Source organism: Epargyreus clarus, unplaced genomic scaffold (genome assembly GCF_041222505.1).
Source record: "Epargyreus clarus isolate Ecla_fem2 unplaced genomic scaffold, WU_Ecla_fem_2.2 ptg000002l, whole genome shotgun sequence".
Classification (NCBI taxonomy): domain Eukaryota; kingdom Metazoa; phylum Arthropoda; class Insecta; order Lepidoptera; family Hesperiidae; genus Epargyreus; species Epargyreus clarus.
The window spans coordinates 2,074,953-2,097,318 of NW_027332210.1; the positions used below are offsets into that span (position 1 = coordinate 2,074,953).

A 22,366-nucleotide genomic window follows, 5' to 3' on the forward strand; every position below is an offset into this window, starting at 1 on the left:
AATATTGTTAATTATTATACTTAGGTATTTGCGTGTGCACTGCTATACAGTTTTTATCTGTTTACATTTGTGTTTTGTGAGCACTACATAATTTCTATCGTATCGTATATGTAACGAACTTTTGCCCGCGGCTTTGCTCGCGTTACGAAGTAATACTATTAACTAAGAAGATTTATACAAACCTTCATCCCCTATTTTATCCCCTTGGGGGTAGAATTGATCAAAATCCTTTCTTAGCGGATGCCTACGTCATAACATCTACCTGCATGCTAAATTTCAGCCCGATCCGTCTAGTGGTTTGGGCTGTGCGTTGATAGATCACTATGTCAGTCAGTCACCTTTGAGTTATAAATATTTAGAAGATTAATGACTTTTATTTAACCACGTTTTGTGAATGTTTTTGTTCTGGTGTTAATGTTGTAAATGCTCCAAATAAGTAGACAGGTCTTTCTACTATTTTTTTATTTATTTTAATCTAATTCAGAGTCTATATTTTGTAATTATTTACCTTGAACATAAAACCAATGTTAGTTTGTCAAACTGTAAGATTCATAGGTATACTGAACTTCAGACAGCCATCATCGATCTCAACTAAACCAGTTCAGTAGGGCAGTATTTATCTGTACGCACACAAATAACCAGGGGTCAACACAGATACCGAGGTCAACTCTCTTGTATAAATATTATGCATGGATTGTTTGTTGAATACGATCATAATAGATTAGTAGAAGGTTGTTGGCTGATTTATGTCCCACAGCTGGGCACTGGTCTATCCTTACAACTGGAAGAGGTCTGGAGCTCCATCACTACATAATTATGTAGTTAATAGATTAACATCAAAAGAGACATGTCCATAAACAGATTACAAACAGACACAGATAGAACGAAATTTTAATAAGGATTAAATTATTTCCACCTAGTTACAGAACTTCCAAAAATTATTCCTATAAATGGAGAGACAGATACCTGGATGTTTTGTCTTTTAATTTTATATTACTTAAGCCTTTATTTATCTTTTTACCCGACTGCCAAGGAAGGGTTATGTTTTTCGCGCGTATCTTGTATGTTTGTCTTTCTTTATTTGATCCGATGTAACAAACGGCTGGATGAATTTCAACAGTTAAAGTGTCATTATATTTGTCTCAACGACCCGAGTGTCCTTAGATAGGTGTTAGTAAAAAAAAATCAAAATGGCGGAATTTTGGCGCGAAATAGTAAGACATTTAAAAAAAAAAGTTAACCAAACCTATCGAGTAGGGTATCAAATGAAAGGAAATTAAACGGAGATTATAAAAACATATTTATATATATATAAAACAGTAAGGTGACTGACTGACTGACTAATTAAATGACTTTTTCATTTTTCAAAAATCAACGTACAGCCTAAACCAAGGACCTTACAGTTCTGAAATTTTGCACACAGGTTCTCTATATAGCTTGAATAAGTACTAAGAAAGGCCTTTTGGAAATTCTACCCTTAAGAGGGTAAAATAGGGGAAAACAGTTTTTTTGAAATCCTTTAATTTTGAAGCAACTACTATAAAAAAATGTATTTGGCTTTCTGGATAGGAACAAGGACGCACTTATTTATCCCCCTCCGTAAAATCAACCCCGTAGAGGGTAAAATAAGGGTTAAAAGTTCATTTGAACAATCGTCAATTTTGAAGCAAACACTATGACATGTTGTATCAGGCTTTTTGGATAAAAATAATGAAATGCTACCTCTAACGAGGTAAAATAATGACCGAAACTTTGATTTACTGAAGTTATATATTTTATAGACCGTAAATGGTGATTTTTTTCGCAAAATAGTAACACGTTTTAAAAAAAGTTAACCAAACCTATTGACACCCTCAAAATAACGGAAATTAAGAGGAGATTACATATACATTATATAATATATCTTATATATAAAATTCTCGTGTTAGTTACCGTACTCCTCCGAAACGGCTTCACCGATTTTCACCAAATTTTATATACATATTCAGTAGGTCTGAGAATCGGCCACTATCTTTTTTTTTACACCTAAGTGATAAGGATTGTTCATCCTTAACATTTTTTTTATTTATATGGCAACACAACGTTTGCCGGGTCAGCTAGTACATATATACTCGTATATACACATCGAGATGACTGTCTGACTAAATGAAGAGTTGCTGTGCCAGAGATCAACGCAAAGGGAAACCGCTGAACTTAAGCGTGCTGGAATTTTACACATAGGTTCTTTAAATAGCGTAAATTAACACTACGAGGATAAAATATGATAATATTGTTTGAACATCTTTTGTTTTTGAAGCAGACACCTACTATGAAACTTTGTATTTAATTTTGGCTTTCTGGATAAAAATAATGAAATGCCTATTTCACTGCTTTTGGAAATTCTACTTCAGCCTTTTTGGTGCAGTCGGGTTTTTGATTTTTTAAATTAATTACTTGTTGTTTATTATTTTATTTCTTGTATATATTGGGTATATAATTTGTACACTATGTAATCTTATATATAAAATTCTCGTGTCACAATGTTAGTTACCGTACTCCTTCGAAATGGCTTTACCGATTTTCACCAAATTTTATATGCATATTCAGTAGGTCTGAAAATCGACTACTATCTATTTTCCATACCCCTAAGTAATAAGGGTTGTTCACCCTTAACATTTTTTTATTTATATGGCAACACAACGATTGCCGGGTCAGCTAGTTATTATATATTATATTATTTTATCTCATGAATTACAAACATGTTTTTGTTATGGTTTTCATTCAAATCCCTAATCAGAATAAATGAGGAATACTATCACAGACACACACTCTAATCTGCTTAATCTCTCATAGAAATCGTTTAGGCTAAGTCTATTAATACAGGTACTGTACGAACAATTTATAATTATTAATACGGTTACCGTACGAATAATTTATAATTATTAATACGGGTACTGGACAAACAATTTATTATTATCCGATTCGAACCGGTAGATTTTGAGAAATCTCAAAAAAACTACAAAAAAATTTTTTTTGAAATGTTTTTTTTTTTAATAACTTTTAAACGGCTCTACCGATCGATTTTAAAAACTAAGCTCTTAACATCAAAAAATGACGTCGATCGCCATCAGCCCGTTCGAAATCACTTTAAAAAAAAATTAAAAAAAAAAAACCAAACCTAACCTAACCTAACCTAACCAATTGAATAAATGTACGAATAAATATATTAAAAAAAAAATAAATAAAAAACCTAACCTAACCTAACCAATTGAATAAATGTACGAATAAATATATTAAAAAAAAAAAATTGAATTTGTCACATTGTTTAAAGAAAAAAAAAATTGAATAAATGTACGAATAAATATATTTAAAAAAAAAATTGAATAGATATAATTTATTAATAAGTACGAATAAATATAATTTATTAGTCCCGTACCTGTACAAATAGTCACATTGAATCGTTTAAACCCAGTTTGGTGATATTTGCCAAGATCTCTTCATCACGCGAGATTTCCTTCCTTCCTGGATGAACCCTTTCCCTCCTAAATGCCTCACGTAATCGATGTTCCCTTATTAAACTACCCCATCCACTGCCCTAAAATTTATTAAAACTATATTGGTTTGTCCAACAGGCCATCGTGGCGCTGACATTCAGTGTGTACGTGCTGAAGCCGATCTTCCCGGAGTGCGACCCGCCCGAAGACGCCACGAGGTTACTGGCGGCGTGCTGTATATGTAAGTTAATTTGCTTATTCCTCATTATCTTTGCTATATTTGTGTTTATCATCATCATAATTCCATTTCTGTTCATTTTTGTCATGATCATTAATTCATTTTTATTCGTTAACATTATTATCATTAATCTATTTCTGTTTATCGTCATCATCATTAATGTTTTTCTGTTCATCATCTTCGTCATCACTAATACATTTCTAGTCATTTGACGAATACCGTGAGGATGGGTAATAATAATACACGTGTTCCATCTTCAATAGTTTAACCTAACTTACAACTTATTCGCACACAAACACACACTTATACTTACACCATCACATATCATCGTCAACGTCATCAATACATTTCTGTTCATCGATACCATTGATCCACGTTAGAGCATTATCATCATTGAGCTATTTTCACGATATAGCCTTTTTGGCACGGAAATTGTTTACATTATTTAAATATACAACTTTGAAGAACCCAATTATTTTATTTTGTTTATTTATTTATTTTTTACTACAAAGTCAAATTTTACACATATATTAATATGGATTATATTGGTATAGAATTGTATAAATTCACATAGTCATTAAATGTTTTACTAGTATACAGGGTGAATTTTTAAAACGGGCCTTCAGGGCCAAATCCGAAACTATAAGGATTAGCGAAAAATGCTGAAAGGAGTTACGAGGCCGATTTTGATAAAAACTAAAACTGCATCATTACTTTTTTTAAATAATAAATTTATCAGCTGTTTACGATATTAAGTTTGGTTGTATGTATATAGGTACGAGTATATGATGATCAATAAATCATTGTATCTTTGAAATAGGTTACAATAAAATATCTATAGACGAAACTTATTCAGCAAATGATTTGATCCTAAATCGGACTCATTTACAATATGCCACTTTTCCGACTGTGATAGTACAAAAAGTTCATTAAGTTTACCTCAAAGCCGTTTATGAGTCAAATAGCCATCGGAATTACATCCTAGTTCTCAGGTACAGTCTGACCTACTTACAGGAAGTGGGTTTCTAGGCTAATGATTGCTTTACGACTATCTTTCTGTAAGAAGCTTTTATATCTAAGACTCTTACGTCATAAGATTAATGTAAAGTAAAGATTTTGTTCGATGGAAGTACCAAATACTGACTCAATATTACGTTGTTAGTAGAACTGCATTCTGTGAAACTTATTTCAAATGACTTTCAAACTAAACTAAAGAAAAAAATACTAAAGTAAATAAATAACTTAAGTACTTCAAAAAGCCTTTTTGAATCTCACAGTTTAGACGAATCCAACAACACGTTACAAGTACGTTAAAATCCGTCAAACCTTTTAGGCTAGAAGATATGCCAAAGAATGAGACATACTTTTTTATAATATAGGAGTAGCAGACGAGCATGCAGTCCACCTGATGGTAAGTGGCTACTGCCGCCCATGGACATCTGTAATCAACCCCAGATAGGATCAGATATTCCTACTTGGGGGCGGCCACAGATGCGCCGCTACCCCTGAGGACTAAGCTGGAACGCCTCGGAAAATCTGTCTCCCTTACCACACCCTTCAAAACGGAACACAACAGCGCCTAACACTGCTGTTATAAGGCAGAAATAGGTGTGGCAGTGGTGCCGCCGGAGTCGAACCACGAAAGGTTTCTACCACCATAAAATACTTATATATACCTACATACGCTTAATAACATTACCCTCTGCAGTCGGTTAAAACACTTAACAAGGGACGATTCAATAAGGATGACGATTTGTAAAAAATAAAGGAAGAAATTAACTAAAAAGTGCCAACCCTAACTTGTACCGGAAATGCAACCCAAGCTTTATTAGATTAGCGGCCGGAACTACTACAATTGTGACGTCACTCATCTCAGTTAACAAAGACAATTTTCTACAATTTATGGTTAGGGTCTATTTAAGATGAGTGTATTTATGTTTTCCCGCTGATGATCAAACGGCAGCAGACACACGAGGACTTCTAAATTAGTCCTCAAAGGCCTAAGGTTCTCAGTTCTACACTTTAGTGGCCGGTCTCAAGTAAGATTCTATCCGATCATATCATATCTATCTTGGATCGGTTGCTGATCTTCGACGGTGGGAGTGAAAACTTATAATAACACAGCGTGTTACTTATAATAACATTGCTTAAGCGATTTTTTACATTTTTTTTAAGGTTCTGAAAATTGTGATAAGCCTACATACTGGTACTCGCCGGGAGGTGGTAATATATAAACTTAACTCTTCTCTAACCTTTTCTTCCTCTAACTTTCTCTTCTAACCTTCCAATATTCTACCTTTGGATTCCAAAAATCTCGGCGGAGATCTTATACGCATGAGGACACGCGAAAGTCAGGAAGGCCGTGTCGGCGCAGGTCATTTGAGTGATTCAAATTACGAACGTATTCTAGTAGTACGTAGGGCTGAAGGGAATACCCATTTTCAATCGTCAAAAATTTATTTATTTTTTTATCATTGGGTTACGCCAACAAAGTGAACACTTATACATTGTCTAGACATATCACGTTGAACTTAAATCTAAGTGTCATCTCAATTACAGGTCTAAACTACATTCTGAAAGCAACTACGTACTAAAAATCCCCTTACAATAGTCCATTAAGCTAGGCTAATTAGTAAATTCTACAAAGTAAGTACATAATTTTCTAAAAATCCAAAACCTAGGATTCGGATCCCGAACTTCCAAGCAGATAGGTACTGTATTTAGTGCAAGGATCTTTCCCACATTGATTAAACTTGAAGTGTAATTAATTTACCGAAGTGTGAAGGCAGTGGCTTCGTGGTTGCGGCTAAGATGACACAAAACCACTTGGTAGCAGGTTCACGTATCACTTACTTCGCTTAGGGTTGATAATTACTTTAATAATTAGTAACATAAATAAAGTAAGTAGTAACATAAATAAAATTAGTAATTTTACGTATAGTCCACGCCAAACTAGTCCGCTCCGAATATAGAAACGAATCGCGTTTCAATTGCAAATTGCAGATATTAGCGGGATGAACACAGCGAGGAACCCTCCCGGCACCCATCCGCTACCCGCTCTCGCTGGGTACCTAGCTGCGTTAGTACCCTTACATTATGGAGTATATGCTAATTAAACCTCCGCGCAGCAACTTCAGAGCGGACTAGCAGTTTGGCGCGGACTATACGAAACTAAGTGCTAAAAAGTAGATTACTATTTTTGAATGCATTATCATGTGGGATCGATCTTAAGGTAGAATCCCGGTTCTTTATATAGATATAGGAGTAGCAGACGAGCATGCAGTCAACTTAAGCGGCTGCCGCTCATGGACATCTGTAAACAACCCCAGACAAGATTAGATTCCTACAAACACTAGGCATCAGATGCGCTGTTACCCCTGAGGACTGAGCGAAAATGTCTCCAAAAAGTATATGGTCCTTACAACACACTTCAACAAGAACACAACAGCGCTTAACACTGATGTTGTTAGGCAGAATTAGGTGTAGTGGTGGTGCCGCCGGAGTCGGACTACAGAGGGTTCTACCATCTTTGGGTATTGGTTACAGATGTCTATGGGCGGCATTTTTACCATCAGATGGACTGAAATCTATAAAAAATCTACGATTTAGTTCCGTGGATCTACTCATACTTTGGCCATTTAGAGAAAGATGAATTACGAGTACATGTAACATCTATCCGTCAAGTAGGGTTGGAGTTTATCGGTCTCTTTATATACAATTATGCCAATATCCATTGTACATAAATAGATTAAGAGACATGAGCGTAATCATTACTAGTGACGTCATATTACCTACAAGTCTACAAGTGAGTTATAAGTGGTTGGGCGACTAATCTAATGACGGTTGGACGCTTTCGGCAAGTGGTAGGGTTGGTGACTATTATAAGCGGATTAAATGTTGACACGACTAAAGGAAATAATTTCTCGTCCTTTTTTTTCTAAATTTATGAGAGTAGCAGACGAGCATGCAGTCCACCTGATGGTAAGTGGCTACTGCCGCCCATGGATTAGATATTCCTACCTGAGGTCGGCCACAGGTGCGCCGCTACCCCTGAGGACTAAGCTGGAACGCCTCGGAAAAGTCTATCTCCCTTACCACACCCTTCAAACCGGAACACAGCAGCGCCTAACACTGCTGTTATTAGGTAGAAATAGGTGTGGCGGTGGCCGCCGGAGTCGAACCACAAAGGGTTCTACCACCTTCTAAATTGGATTGACTGGACAGGTACTATACTTTTTGATTTTGACCATCATTATACGAGTAATCATAATTAAAACATGTATTTAAAAAAAATCAGTAGGTTTTCGTTGTAACCTTTAAGACAGCGAAGGCTTAGTAATAGAGTCCCGTTTTTACGCTTTAGCGTTCTCTGTGTTGTTGTACAAAAACATGTTCTATATTCCACATCCACACCCACACAGGCACATACACACACGCACATACACACACGCACAGTATGTACACAATTTGTTAATCCAATAAAGGATTTTTATTTCATTTTCATTTCAGTGCTGCTCACCTTCGTGAACTGCTGGTCGGTCCGCGCCGCCACCCGCGTGCAGGACTGGTTCACGTACGCCAAGCTGCTGGCCCTCTTCATCATCATCGCAGCTGGCGCCTACCAGCTGTGCAGAGGTTAGTGTCAGCCTTTGTAAGATGCTGTTGGAATTTTAGAAAAGTAAGTGTTGGACCACAGCAGTACTCAAAAAATATCAATATGACTATCTCTGAATATCATCGTCTAAAATTTAGGCATCGTCGTTACTGTCTTATTGCTATGCACGGGTTTCCCTCATATTGAGATAGGTTATTGGCATAACCGTAGCAAAACTATCGAAATCGAAGATAATTCAATACGAAGGTAGAAATTTGAAGGTGGTAGAACCCTTTGTGGTTCGACTCCGGCGGCACCACCGCCACACCTATTTCTACCTAATAACAGCAGTGTTAAGCGCTGCTGTGTTCCGGTTTGAAGGGTGTGGTAAGGGAGACAGACTTTTCCGAGGCGTTCCAGCTTAGTCCTCAGGGGTAGCGGCGCATCTGTGGCCGACCTCAGGTAGGAATATCTAATCCTATCTGGGGTTGATTACAGATGTCCATGGGCGGCAGTAGCCACTTACCATCAGGTGGACTGCATGCTCGTCTGCTACTCCTATATTATAAAAAAAAAGACATTTTTTTTCTTAGTTCAAATGCAACGCCTATTCCTTTTAACCATAGTCTGAAGCTACTGGTTTGATGGATATGTTCATGCAAAGATTTACAAGAGACTCCAAAATTAGTCGTCAAATGAGCAAATAAAGTCTGTAAACTCCGTTATTATTTCTGGCCTATTTAAGGACGCAAGATCTTAAGGAGACAAAAACAAACATTAGGCGAGCTGCATGTTTTTTTCTTTAAATAATAATTGCATTTTTTCTCATTGAATCCTAAGATTGTCTTGTATACAGCATAGGAGAACATTCGTCCTTATAACAAAATGAGTTTGTCCTGACATCAGCAGGCAATCCTCAATGGAAGCCAATAGCAAAGAAATAAATCAATTTACAACGGATTGTTCCCCATCGCTGGCGGAGAATTGGATCCTTTGTTGTATAAATTGGACGGCACTGGGTTTATTTTGCAATAAGACGGGATAACTGGATCTAAATGTCTACGGATGAAAGAAAAAGCTAGGAAGTTACGCGATTTTAGCGAACATACACACTATGTTTGTATGTTCGCTTCAATCTTCAAAGTTAGTTTTGGTAACGGCAATAAGAATTAGGGTGATCCATAACAGTAGACGGAAAAACAATCGAGTGTCAATTTATGAGATACTTATTTATCAGAGGTTACACACAGGCTATTAAATATAGATTTTTTGTTTCCAACTTTCATATATGAGGTAGAAAATTATAAAAATATAAAGTTAATGAACTTAAAATACATTTTTAACGATAAATTGCGTATTGTGATTAGACACTACTTTGATTTTATTGATGATTGTCCTACCTATCCTTAATATCGACCATATAATATGTATTGGTAACTTTGTATGCCTCATAGGCTTGCCTTACCACACTTTTCAAACCAGAACACAACTGCTTTACCATTACAGTTACAATCCAAAAATATATCCATCTGTAACTTCGAAGATCTCTTTTATAACAGTTCTGTGACTTTCAAATAACAGTCAAAATCTTCCATTCATCTCGGGAAGGCGTCGGCGACGGCTTATTAGATGATTGGGGCGATCCGGCGTAAGATTACTTGTGAAAAGGCTTGGTACTGCACTTAAAGATATACAGATGATTGCATTGACGTGGGGTCTTCCTGTCAGTTGCCAGCGATGTATCTTTGTGTGGCAATTTGAATTGAATGTTCTGGTGCATTCTGATACTGTATTGTTAGCAGACATTCAACTATCTGGTAGCAAAAGACCGGACATGAGAAGGCAAAGTGATTCAGGGCATATTACTAGTTGATAATAACTTTTTGTTTTTATTTTAATGATTGACGAAGTAAACGAGCATGTAGTCCAGTTGACTGTAAAAAATACTGGCTACTGTTGACGAAGGCCATCTGTTATTAACATCAGATAAGATTTTTTTTTTATATAATATAGGAATAGCAGACGAGCATGCAGTCCACCTGATGGTAAGTGGCTACTGCCGCCCATGGACATCTGTAATCAACCCCAGATAGGATTAGATATTCCTACCTGAGGTCGGCCACAGATGCGCCGCTACCCCTGAGGACTAAGCTGGAACGCCTCGGAAAAGTATGTCTCCCTTACCACACCCTTCAAACCGGAACACAGCAACACTTAACACTGCTGTTCTTAGACAGAAATAGATGTGGCGGTGGTGCCTCTGCAGTCGAACCACAAAGGGTTCTACCACTTTCAGATACAGTCTACACACCACACGTTACCACAAAGGGTTCTACAGATACATCTCACTTTCTCTGAGATGGTGTCAAGATCAACTCTCTGCGCAACTGTAGATGAATTGTAATCAATCACACAGAAGTGGTATCTTAAACTTTCTCGTTGAAATGGCCCCTTTGTCGCTTATAAATAAATATTTATCAATTGTTTTTCTCTTTTCAGGAAAAGTGGAACACTTTACGTTTGAAGGCACCACCGATGACGTGACCTCTATCGCTCTCTCTTTCTACTCTGGACTTTTTGCTTATAACGGATGGTGTGTATTACCTAATATTTTGAAAAACGCAAACTTATTTCCAAATATCTGTTACTAATGTTGAAAAACAGAAACAGTATGAAATCGAAATAAATTAACATTTTAAAGTAGAGTGAAGTTTGAGAAATAATTTTATAATTCTTCTGAAATTGCTCACTTTTATTAAATTACGTCAACTAAATCCGTTTTAAATTGTTTAAAAAGTATAAAAACAACAATGTCGTAATGCCCCCGTTGAATTTAATAAAACTATTAACCGTTATATTAACCTTTGCTTACGATAAAACAATATCTAAACGTATAAACTACTTTTAAATAAAACAAGTAAAACTGTCTAGGTTGATGGCCTAATTTGTAAATAGGGTTTTAATGACCTGAGCCTATTTCAACGGACTTACTCAATACTTAAAGTTAATCTACTTGTTAACTTTTTAAATAAATAATATGTAGTTACCATGTGTAATACCAATCTTACATAGTTGGAAGTCTTTCTTCCACAACAATATTATTTTATTTTTATTTGGGAAACATGCAATATTTAATGTACACAGTAATTTTTCACACAGACATAACAAAATGCAAGGTTTCCACTTATATATGATACATAAGGTTTTAACGATGGAATAGTTTAGTGTTAGAAGTAGGTATATTAAAATAATAAATATATACAAGTAAAATAAAACGAAAAAAGTAAATTGTTACATAATGCAATTTTCGATTATGTGTGGCAGGTAGCTAACGAGCATGAAGTTCATCTAATGGTGATTGCCACTGTCACTCATGGTCAACCCAAGGCAAGATACGATTCTTAAGGTCAGCTACAGACTTGCTACTACTAAGGACTAAATTAAAACGCGTTGGATACCAAACCAGACCAAAGCAGCTTCTAACACGGCTGTTATATGGCAAAAAATTAACCACAAGCGTCTTTAATTAATTGACAATGGTTTTTGCAGGAATTACCTGAACTTCATCATTGAAGAGCTGAAGGATCCAGTCAAGAACCTGCCCCGTGCCATCGCCATATCCTGTACCCTGGTCACCGTAGTGTACACATTTACCAACATCGCTTTCTATACCACCTTGTCGCCCACGGAAGTAAGATTTGAAACGATTAATATAAATATACTTTATATATCAATTATTAAAAATCAATAATAAAGGTCTTAATATAGATCCTTGGAATACTCCAAATTTAGCTAAACAGAAAGTAGTTTGAGTGCCTATTACTGTGACAGAAATATTGTGAAAATGAAGGCTTGCGATAGTATAATGCATTTAAGTTCTGTATCTGGTTCAATTCAATAGCAACAGATATCATAAGATTGTATTAAATGCTTTGGACTATTCGACATATGATTCAATAAGTAAAAAGAAAAATAATTTGGTCGATTTGAATTGATGACAATTATTTATGATATTAAATGACTGGAATTCAGCTTCTACTCAGTAAGTAGAAGTAGCTAAAAATGTTTTAAGGGCATTAGTTTATATTTAAGTTTAAGTAATTTATTATCTATTTTCTAGGTGTTAGGTTCAGCGGCGGTCGCAGTGACATTTGCAGAGCGATTATTCGGATGGTTCGCGCTCAGCATACCGCTGTTCGTGGCTGCGTCTACCTTCGGTGCTGTTAATGGTGTGCTGCTTACCTCATCAAGGTAAGTCATGATAACTTTAAATTGATTTATATGACGCCACGGCATAGTAATTATGGTGACATTGGCAGAGTCATGATTTTCTATCACTACCCTTTCTTAAAGAATATCGAACCATTATAACATAATGGCGTAATACCGAGCACTGGAGGGGCGGCTAGTGTCATTGGCATTTCGATCGTAGCTTCCGACTGATGCGCACGCGCTCCACGTGCTCGGAGCGTTTTCCGCTATTTAATTATATAGTCATAAATTATAAGCGTATTAAGTATTAGTTCATAACTAGTTGGTCTTATATCCATGAATTGCATACCTTCGTGATAGATGAAGAATCTGAATAGACTCCTGCGATATTACCAATATCAAGTCAATCAGATGAATTGTGTGGTGTGGTAAGAGAGACATATTTTTTCGAGTCAGGAGTGTTGTATCTGTGACCAACTCCAGGTAAGTCTAATCTTATCTGAGGTTGATTACAGAAGTTCATGGGTGACAGTAGCCTTACCATCAGGTGGACTGCATGCTCGTTCTCTATTACTCTATTATATAAAAAAACTAGTGGTGCCCGCGGCTTCGCCTGCATTTTAAAGAAATAATATGACACATAAAACGGAAAATTTGTACCTGCATTGGAATGACAGTGGTGCCATCTGTCGAAAATTGGTCTTACCAACTCCCAAACCCTCTGGGCTCTTGGACAACGACTTTGCTAAAGATCATCACTTGATCAAATGCATAGTTTCCGATTCTATAAATAGTTATGAATTAAAAATTAATTAAAAAAATCTTTTACCACAGACTAAATTGTGAATCTAAAACATTCTTAAGTCCCCTTGAACACACACAACAAATTTTATGAAAATCAGTCCAGTCGTTTAGGAGGAGTTCAGTGACATACTCACGCACATAAGATTCGTATCCTACATCAAAAATAAAACAAAAATCATGAAGAGTACTGTTGGAATATAGCAAAAACTCAAGCCTCTTATAATGTATAATATTCAAGTAGGTTATATATGATAAAGCTGGTAGCTGAAAAACATATATTTTACTTCTTCTGATGTGTCATTCTGTCAATGATTCGATATAATAAAAAGTATCTTTTTGGAGTGAATTTCATTTTATTATATTTAATAGTTTATTTTCTCGTTCTCCTGTGGCCATTTCCTAACAAGTACCGGCTTGTGCAGGTTGTTCTACGCGGGCGCGGCGCAGGGCCAGCTGCCGGGCATGCTCACCATGGTGTCCGCGCGCGCCACGCCCGCGCCCGCCGTGCTCGCCGTGGCGCTGCTCTCGCTGCTCTACCTCACCGTCTCCGACATCTACGCGCTCATCAACTACGTCGGCTTCGCTACCTGGGTCAGTATACTACCACCACTAAGTCTAGTTTACTTGTCCCTGTAGTTCCGGGACAAGAATAGGGCTACGGTATCCCCTGTCTGTCGTAAGAGGCGACTAAAAGAGCGGTAAAAGTCCCACATAACACTGTGTCGCTCACTCGGCATCAGGTACCTGTTGAAGATTCCCTCCTTGTAAACAAAAAAAAAAAGGTTTAGTCTACTACCACTAGGTCGATCTACGCTACATCTACATGCCAGGCATGCTTGCCATCGCGCTGCTTTGCTACCTGGGTGAGTATACCTTATACCACCACTTATTCGATCTACGCTGCTACTGGTTTAAATGCTGGGCTTGCTACTATCACACTACCATATCAATATAATCAGGTCGATCTAAGCTGCTACTGGTCTGGATGCTGGGCGTGCTACCATTACACTGCTCTACTTCACCCACATCTACACGTCGATCAACTAGGTTGGCTTCGTGACCTGGGTCAATATACCTTTTTGGCAAACGGAGATCTTTCGCCGGGCTGATCGTGCCCGCGGAGCAGCTGTGCTCCGACAGTCCCATTTCAAAGTTTGCATACGTACAAGATTTTCGATAGGGTGATTCAAAACATGCAACGCAATCTCTTAACGAGTTGTGGGAAGTCTCCACACCTTGTACAACAACACCAGGTTGAGCCTTGCTGATACAAGGCCAGATACAGAAATTTCTGACCATGGTATCGACACACGTACCAATGAACGAAAGTATCTCTCAAAGATAAACGGTTTTGGTCACAGTCCACCACTATGACCAAGTGCTTATTGTTAGACTTCAAACATCTTCGAAAACTTTTTTAAAGTATTATTAGCTCACAACGTTTTCTCTTACTGTTGAAGCAAGTGATAATAAATTTCGTATCGTAAATTTAATCTTTTGTAATTTCAGCTGAGTATTGGCGCTGCGGTGGTGTGCCTCCCAGTTCTCCGGTACACTCAGCCTAACCTCGAGAGACCGATCAAGGTCAACTTATTCTTCCCTAGTAAGTAAACTTTTTAATTTAATTATCTAAATAAGTTACTATCTATGCAGTTCATAATAAAATTCTATGTCAAGAGTAAGAACTAATTTTAAAGTGATTGCTAATAATTTACCATATCATATAAGATGTTTTTGAACATTATTTATTCGTGTTTGAAATTACTGATACGATTACAATGGTACTTTTACTGAAGGATAGATAAATGATCTTAACAAACAAAACAAACAGAGCAAGATGTTTGAAATTAACAAAAATTAAAATCTTATCACAGTACGTAGGTACTTAAATTTACAATTCAAATACGAATTATAATAATATAGACATTGAGTATAATTATACATCATGCATTATAGAAAAAAAATGAAGTCATAAGTAAATATTCCATGTGTTTTAATTACATTCCAGTTACATAATTTATGATACCATTGATCTACTTAGTCTTACGATTTTATAGCAAAACCTAATTATTAAAATTAAAATCGATTCCGCGAAATATTACAATCATTTTTTAAATTATCAATGTAGTTCACCTTGTGAGTCGTTCTCATTGCCTCCTAGACCGAAATAATGCTAATAGCTCTCTTCCGAGGTCACAACAATGCTGCAATTAAAATGTTTTATCTACAATAGGCCAAATTAAAATTAATATGTCTACATTTTTATACTTCCTAAGCGAAAGGGTGTGTTGAAATTCGGCTAGTTTTGAATTGTGACTCATAGAAACTCAAGGTCTCAAAATTGTAACCAACACAAAATAACGTTATTTTTAACGTTGCTGCGAACTGCTACTTTGAATAATTGATATATATTTTAAATTATTTTTATGCTGAACTGTTTTGTTCTAAAGAATTATAAAAGAAGGATGTGAAATTTTAGATATTCATCGAAAACAATTTTTACGATGTATAGCATCTTCAGCATCTTGTAACATATGCATTTTATATGTACTGTACTTATATTAACATGTATTAATAATAGACAAATTAACTGGCTTTAATTAAAAAAATCATTATAAAGCTTTAAAAAAAATCTCATTTACAATGTTTATCTATTTCTTTTTGTTAGGATTTAATTAAAGATATGACCGGCTGTAATCATTTTACATCAGATTACTTACTAGACACACTAGACGTAGACATACTAATTACTTATTATTAATTAAATTTTCTAAACATGTCTTTAATGTGTTGCTCTGACAATTCCAGTTATATACATAATCTGCACGATCCTGGTGGTGGCGGTGCCGGCGCTGGCGTCGCCCGCCGAGACGGGCGTGGGCTGCCTCATGATCCTCACCGCCGTGCCCGTCTACCTGCTGCTGCTGGAGCCGCGCACCAGGATCCGCGGCCTCAGCTCGCTCACTGGTCAGATATCACGTCTTCTTTTCTCTTGGAATTATGGTCTCCGAAATTGCGTTTTAAAATTGCCTCATTTATGAACCATCTCGCAAGATGGAGGCAAGTCCTCAGGGGCTCACATCCTGAGCAAACATGGATTTGATTATATTTGAAGGTGGTAGAACCCTTTGTGGTTCGACTCCGGCGGCACCACCGCCACATCTATTTCTACCTAATAACAGCAGTGATAGGCGCTGCTGTGTTCTGTTTTGAAGGGTGTGGTAAGCGATACAGACTTTTCCGAGACGTTCCAGCTTAGTCCTCAGGGGTAGCGGCGCATCTGTGGCCAATCTCAGGTAGGAATATCTAATCATATCTGGGGTTGATTACACATGTCCATTGTCCATGAGCGGCAGTAGCCACTTACCATCAGGTGGACTGCATGCTTCTCTGCTACTCCTATATTATAAAAAAAAATGCCCATGGGCGCGGTCATCTGATCTAAATACTCGGTTGTTACTTCTATATTATAAAAATTTATGAATGGTTGAAGTTACTTAGGTTGTAGTTTATCATACCGGAGGTGCGGGTTGATAAGATATTTAATCCAACATATTGAGCATCGAATATTCAGTAAAAATGGAAATGCTGAGTATGCCAAGGTTTAAGATTTTTTTCTAAATATAGATAAAATACGCGCCACTATTTAGATACATCGCCTACGAGCTCATTACCTATGCAGGCCTGGGCAACAGATCTGTTATCATGTTTCACCCTGTACACTTTTTCTCCTTTTAATAATACTAATAAACAATTAATATTGTTTATTTACAGATGCTGCCACTCGTTTGGTACAAAAATTGACCCTGTCGGTTCGACCAAAAATGAAGGTAATTAATTAATTTAATAATATAACAATATTAATTTATAAAAATAAATGAAATCATACACTAATTGATTGCTATACTATGTTTTCCTTCGAGATTGTTTAAAGAAAGTTAAATTGCTTTCTTAAATGTATCTTTTGAATGTTTCTTTCGAAAGTGATGAAATTTATTGGCCATTTATTATTAATATAAATTATGTATTATATATTTTATCTTACAGTGAACGCCCTTACCAAACGGATCCCGCCGACATATCTGGCCACTCGGAAGTTTTGAGCAGTATTTAGGTAATAGAGGACCTGTATCGTTGCATTTATGGACAAATATATGTACATTATAATGTATAGCACATAATATGTATGTTAAATCTGTTGTAAAGATCTTACTTTCGGATCATTCAATTCACAAATTCTCTAGAGTTAAAATATTTGCGAAAAAAGTAAGTTTATAGTACAAAAAGTATCTAAAGATGAAGTAAACTGATTTAATTGACTCCCAGTGCAAAATATACACTTTCTGATATCATCGTCGACCCATTATGTCCAACTAAGCATTTCTCCCCTTTCAAAGGGTGTCCTCTCGAAGTGATTATGTTATTATAAACTGAAATAGAAAAGACATTATTAACTCTTTATTCCTTCAACTAACTCGATAACATTTCTTCATTAGGTTTATTACTTCTTCGATTAAGTTTACTAATCCATTCCCATCAACTTAAGGGACATATAAGCGATGTAGTAATTAACATTACTGCAGAACTCTATTATATTGAATGTTGAATAGAATATTAATAAATATCAACTGACAAGTATCCGAAAGTAGGAAATGTTACAACGTGTGTTTATGAACGTTTAATGTTGGATAGATGTTCAATCTTTACTAGTGCTGACTGAGAATTTTGGATGCTTTTTCGTCTGCAAATTTTGTTGCGAATTGCAAAGTGTTACCAAATCGTAAAATAAGCCATGAAAGTAAATTTAAACACGGCAGTTATATTTTTAAATAAAATCTTGCTTTCATTATATATTTTTTACTTTCTATTTGTAATTATTTTGTATTTTTTTTAGTAATTTACTTTGTTCAATTAAGTAAGGCAATATAAAAAAATGCATTAATGTACGGTTACATATTTAAGACATATAGAAAAAGAATCCAAGTAAAAAAGAAAGGGTGGTATTTTTATATAAATACATTTAAAAGCAAAATTTTTGCTCAAAGCAATTAAACTGCCCTTTTGACTAGTTCTTTATAATTATAAAAATAGTCGAATGTCTAATATATAATATGGTCATGTATCTATGCTTTCCACAGATTAGTAAAGATTACTCACTCCTAACAAGAAAATGTACCCAGTTTTGAGAATTGAAATCGTTGCGTAAAAAAGTTTTGCCACGTCTCCGTGCTAAAATGTCCCTAAAATACTTGAAATAATTATTTATTTTATTACGCACTATTAGTTATTTATTCGTAAATTTTCTCCACGAATGTTTTTATTCGTCAAGAATTCAAAAAAAGAACTTACTAATAAGCCGTTTGTGGCTTCATTCAATTTTAAGGCGGCGAAGTATCTTTACTAATGTATGAAGCTTTCAAAGTAGAATGTTTGTAGTTGCCAAAAATATTAATACTACCTAATAGAAAGGGAATTATTTTCCAATTCAACTCCTTAGATACTTCTTTAGAGTTTTAAGTTAAAATAAAATTTGTAAAAACAGTTAATCAATTTTAAATGTAACAAAACATTAAGTACAACTAATATATTGTAAACATATACAAAAATAACGTCATAATATGTATACTTGCATTATAACGTAATATAACAACAACGTTTAACGTAACGTTTCGTTATTTATAATATATTTTCAACGTATCCGTTATTAATTTATGTTAGAATTATTTAAGTTTTAGATTTAATTTAGTATGTTTAAGCCTATGGAATGACAATACACGCATCACATTATGTAGCTTTTGTATGGACGTAGGACGCATTGAGATTTGTACTCTTTTATATATAGATAAATATGTAAAGTTGTTCATTAGTGTTGCGGTGTTTAGAAAGTAAAAGTATGCATTGAAAATAGGAATTGAATGAATTTAATTAATTGAATCGGATTCGCTGTCATAATAGTTCAATTTATTTTATTATTTTGTAATTCTTATTTATTGTATATTAATCCGAAGTGTTTCGAAGCCAAAAGATGGATGTTTTACATAATATTGTATTGTATCCCAGCGTATGTCTTTTGTCCATTTAAACACTGGATTTTTGTAGCAATATCGGACTACGCAAGTCGCAGGAATTTTAAAACCTGTTCGATCGTACAGTACCTATGCTTCATATTTTCATAAGTCTATCTTTTTGATCTATCTTCTACTCAATAATATAGCTATGAATAATGATTATTTTTGGCAGCTTATAAATTAGTCTTAGTTGAGATATTTTAATATAAGTTAGTTCATGTTTTTATTTTTATACTAATAATTTTATTGTTTTTAAATCTTTTTTTGTGTAATTTTACGTTTTTTACGATTTTATTCATTGTATCTTTTATTAAAAATATATTTTAGAAATTTCATAAAATATACATTCCTTAAAATATTAATTCTCGAAATTGAATGTAGTTTTGTGTTGTGGCTGTGTTTGTACATTATGTTATATTATTCCAAAGAAACTATGAAAGTTATTTCGTTTTGTTGTTTTAGTTTTAAAAGCCCCCAAAACACAAAATCTTAATTTAATGCTATAAAAAAATTACGAAACTGCAAAAAATAGTGTGATAGGTTCCTGTCAATTTTTGCCATAAAAGGTGCCGCTACTGCCGTGGACAATAAACAGTTGATGTGTACTCTAATAAATTAGCGAATTGATAATAATTAAGGTATTTAAATTAACATCAATAATTATTGAAAATAATGTAATAGACTTCAAGAATCTTAATTTTAGTTGTAAGCAATTATTTACGATACTAAGTTTTGTTTTAATACTCAAACATTCCAATACTTGTAACATACGGATTTTATGATTACTTCTGTACACATTGAAACTAAATATGAAAATACAGAATGATAGTAGAAAACCGAATTAAACTATTTTATTATAATATAACGATTTTATCGTAAAATTGGTATATATGATGTAGATGTGCTCAAAAATTAATTACATTCCAATTAATTAGTACATTCTTGTAATTTAATTCAATGCTGTTCTTAATTTTGTTTTTAGGCTGATGCCAATTTTAAAACGTACAATAACTATGGATTTTTAATACATGTAACATAATAAAGTCCCGCGGAAATAAATTTAGTTACTTTAATAACATAACTATTGATACACGTTGACCATTGGTATAGAGATTAAATATAATTATTAATATATATTTCAATGTCTGTAATACTGTCTCTTTTAACGGTTAATTTCACTCATTTTAGTATGGATCTGCATAATATTGGAAAATTTCTCACTATTTCCAAGTGTATCTTGTCATGAAGAATTTGCATATTCATTTCTTATTGGTATGTCTTTTTAAATATGTGTATAATGTTGTGTCGTTGTTTCTGTTACGCGCTCTGCGACGTCTCACAGACGCAATGTGACAATAATAAATTATTCAAAGATACCGATTGTTTTGCTCAACTTGTTTCCTGACTGAAAAATCATATATAGGATTGAATTGATTATGTTGCATGAGTTTAGTACTACAGCACTACAAGTACATTACGCAGTACTTAAAAAAATACCCGATGAGTCTCAATGTCTGCATTGTTTTGCACGTTGTATTAAGTTAAAAATTTGATATATCCGCAGTATGGTCAAAATACAGAGTTCATGTGAACGCTATAGAATACTATATTTTATTATTATTTTTTAATTTTGGAAACAGGAAACATATAGTGTTTGCATTCTATGATCACCATATATATATTTACCCCATATTTTTATTAGACTAAAATGTAATATATTAGGAAAACTATAGATATGTATATAAACAACATTCTAAACTAAACTATATATATTATACACCTAAATAAAAAACTTTATAAAAATACTAACTATAATTAAATATAATAGGCTTTATCCAAATTGTTGTCCTTCGGAAGAGTTCCCAAAACACTGGCGACATTACCCCGCTGAATAGCTAAGCTTATTCTCTGTCCGAGGTAAGCGCCAGCCCTTTGGTCATTGGTGCACTCGATCAATCGCTTGGAAAGATGTTTATAGAAAGATTTATTTATTTTATTATTATTATTATTATTTATTTATTATTTATTATTATTATTATTTATTATTATTTATTTATTTATTTATTTATTTTCTTTGTCTTGCACAAAAAATACCCTATTATCTGAGTGCTAGAAATATCCTAGATTTCATGTTTTCCTGATTATATGAAACATAAAGTCAGAGTATAGTATGCATAAAGTCAAGCCGAAATGAGAGAATACAAGGCTGAAAACCCATGTATTTATTCTGTTTTAATGAAAGTTATTCTGTCAGTGTCAGTTGTAACTTCATGTGTCACTGTCAATCGACGATCCATTCCGCATTAGTTTTGCTTTTCGATTTCGTCCTCGTGTTTTGTATTTATCAAAAAGTAAAGTTTTAACTAGAGGTGAGATATACTCGGTAAAATGCGTACTGAGTCTTAGGAATACTCGTCCGCCTAAAGACTTATTCCAAAAACTAGGTCCACGTATTTAGGCGTCTCTACTGCTTTAGTTTAATGACGTTTCTATAACTAACGTATAGCTATACTCTTAACATCGAGATCTAGTAATGGAGTATTATTACGATTTATGGATTATTAACGTCTATTAAACTAAGTTTATAAACGTTTTCGTTTTAAAATAGTTTAAATTAAATCGTATTGAATATTTGAATCAATTAAAAGCTGTTCTTTATATATCAAATTATTTACAAGTTACTTAATATTTTCAATTTACTTGAACACAAAACACCCGTCCACGAATAAATTAAGTCAGTTGTTTTAAAAGTCACTTTAAAACTTATAACTGTACTATAATAAGCACCATTCCTGTGTCGTATCGTAACTAGCAGCATTAGGTTTTGAAAACGCATAACAAATACATCGACTTACAAACCGCGAACCGAACTTCTCCGAGTTCTGACGAATGTCTCTGGAACCGACCGACTGACCTTGTGAGCGTGTGAGTCACAAACCCGCAACTAGACGAGATGCCTAAATACTTGGGACGCGTT

At 34.6% G+C, this 22,366-nt stretch overlaps 1 protein-coding gene across 1 annotated transcript in view; it reads left to right on the top strand.

Moving 5' to 3' along the window:
- The window catches only part of LOC140745691 (Y+L amino acid transporter 2), a 52,013-nt gene extending 34,332 nt beyond the window's left edge, over nucleotides 1-17,681 (top strand). Inside the window, exons 4-13 of the mRNA XM_073077595.1 lie at nucleotides 3,612-3,714; nucleotides 8,221-8,346; nucleotides 10,805-10,898; nucleotides 11,855-11,996; nucleotides 12,426-12,556; nucleotides 13,744-13,912; nucleotides 14,831-14,924; nucleotides 16,130-16,288; nucleotides 17,096-17,151; nucleotides 17,369-17,681. Of these exons, the coding sequence (XP_072933696.1) occupies nucleotides 3,612-3,714; nucleotides 8,221-8,346; nucleotides 10,805-10,898; nucleotides 11,855-11,996; nucleotides 12,426-12,556; nucleotides 13,744-13,912; nucleotides 14,831-14,924; nucleotides 16,130-16,288; nucleotides 17,096-17,151; nucleotides 17,369-17,371 (1,077 nt within the window). The 3' untranslated portion in view covers nucleotides 17,372-17,681. The remainder of the gene's footprint in view (nucleotides 1-3,611; nucleotides 3,715-8,220; nucleotides 8,347-10,804; nucleotides 10,899-11,854; nucleotides 11,997-12,425; nucleotides 12,557-13,743; nucleotides 13,913-14,830; nucleotides 14,925-16,129; nucleotides 16,289-17,095; nucleotides 17,152-17,368) is intronic.
- The last annotated feature ends 4,685 nt before the right edge of the window (nucleotides 17,682-22,366 follow it).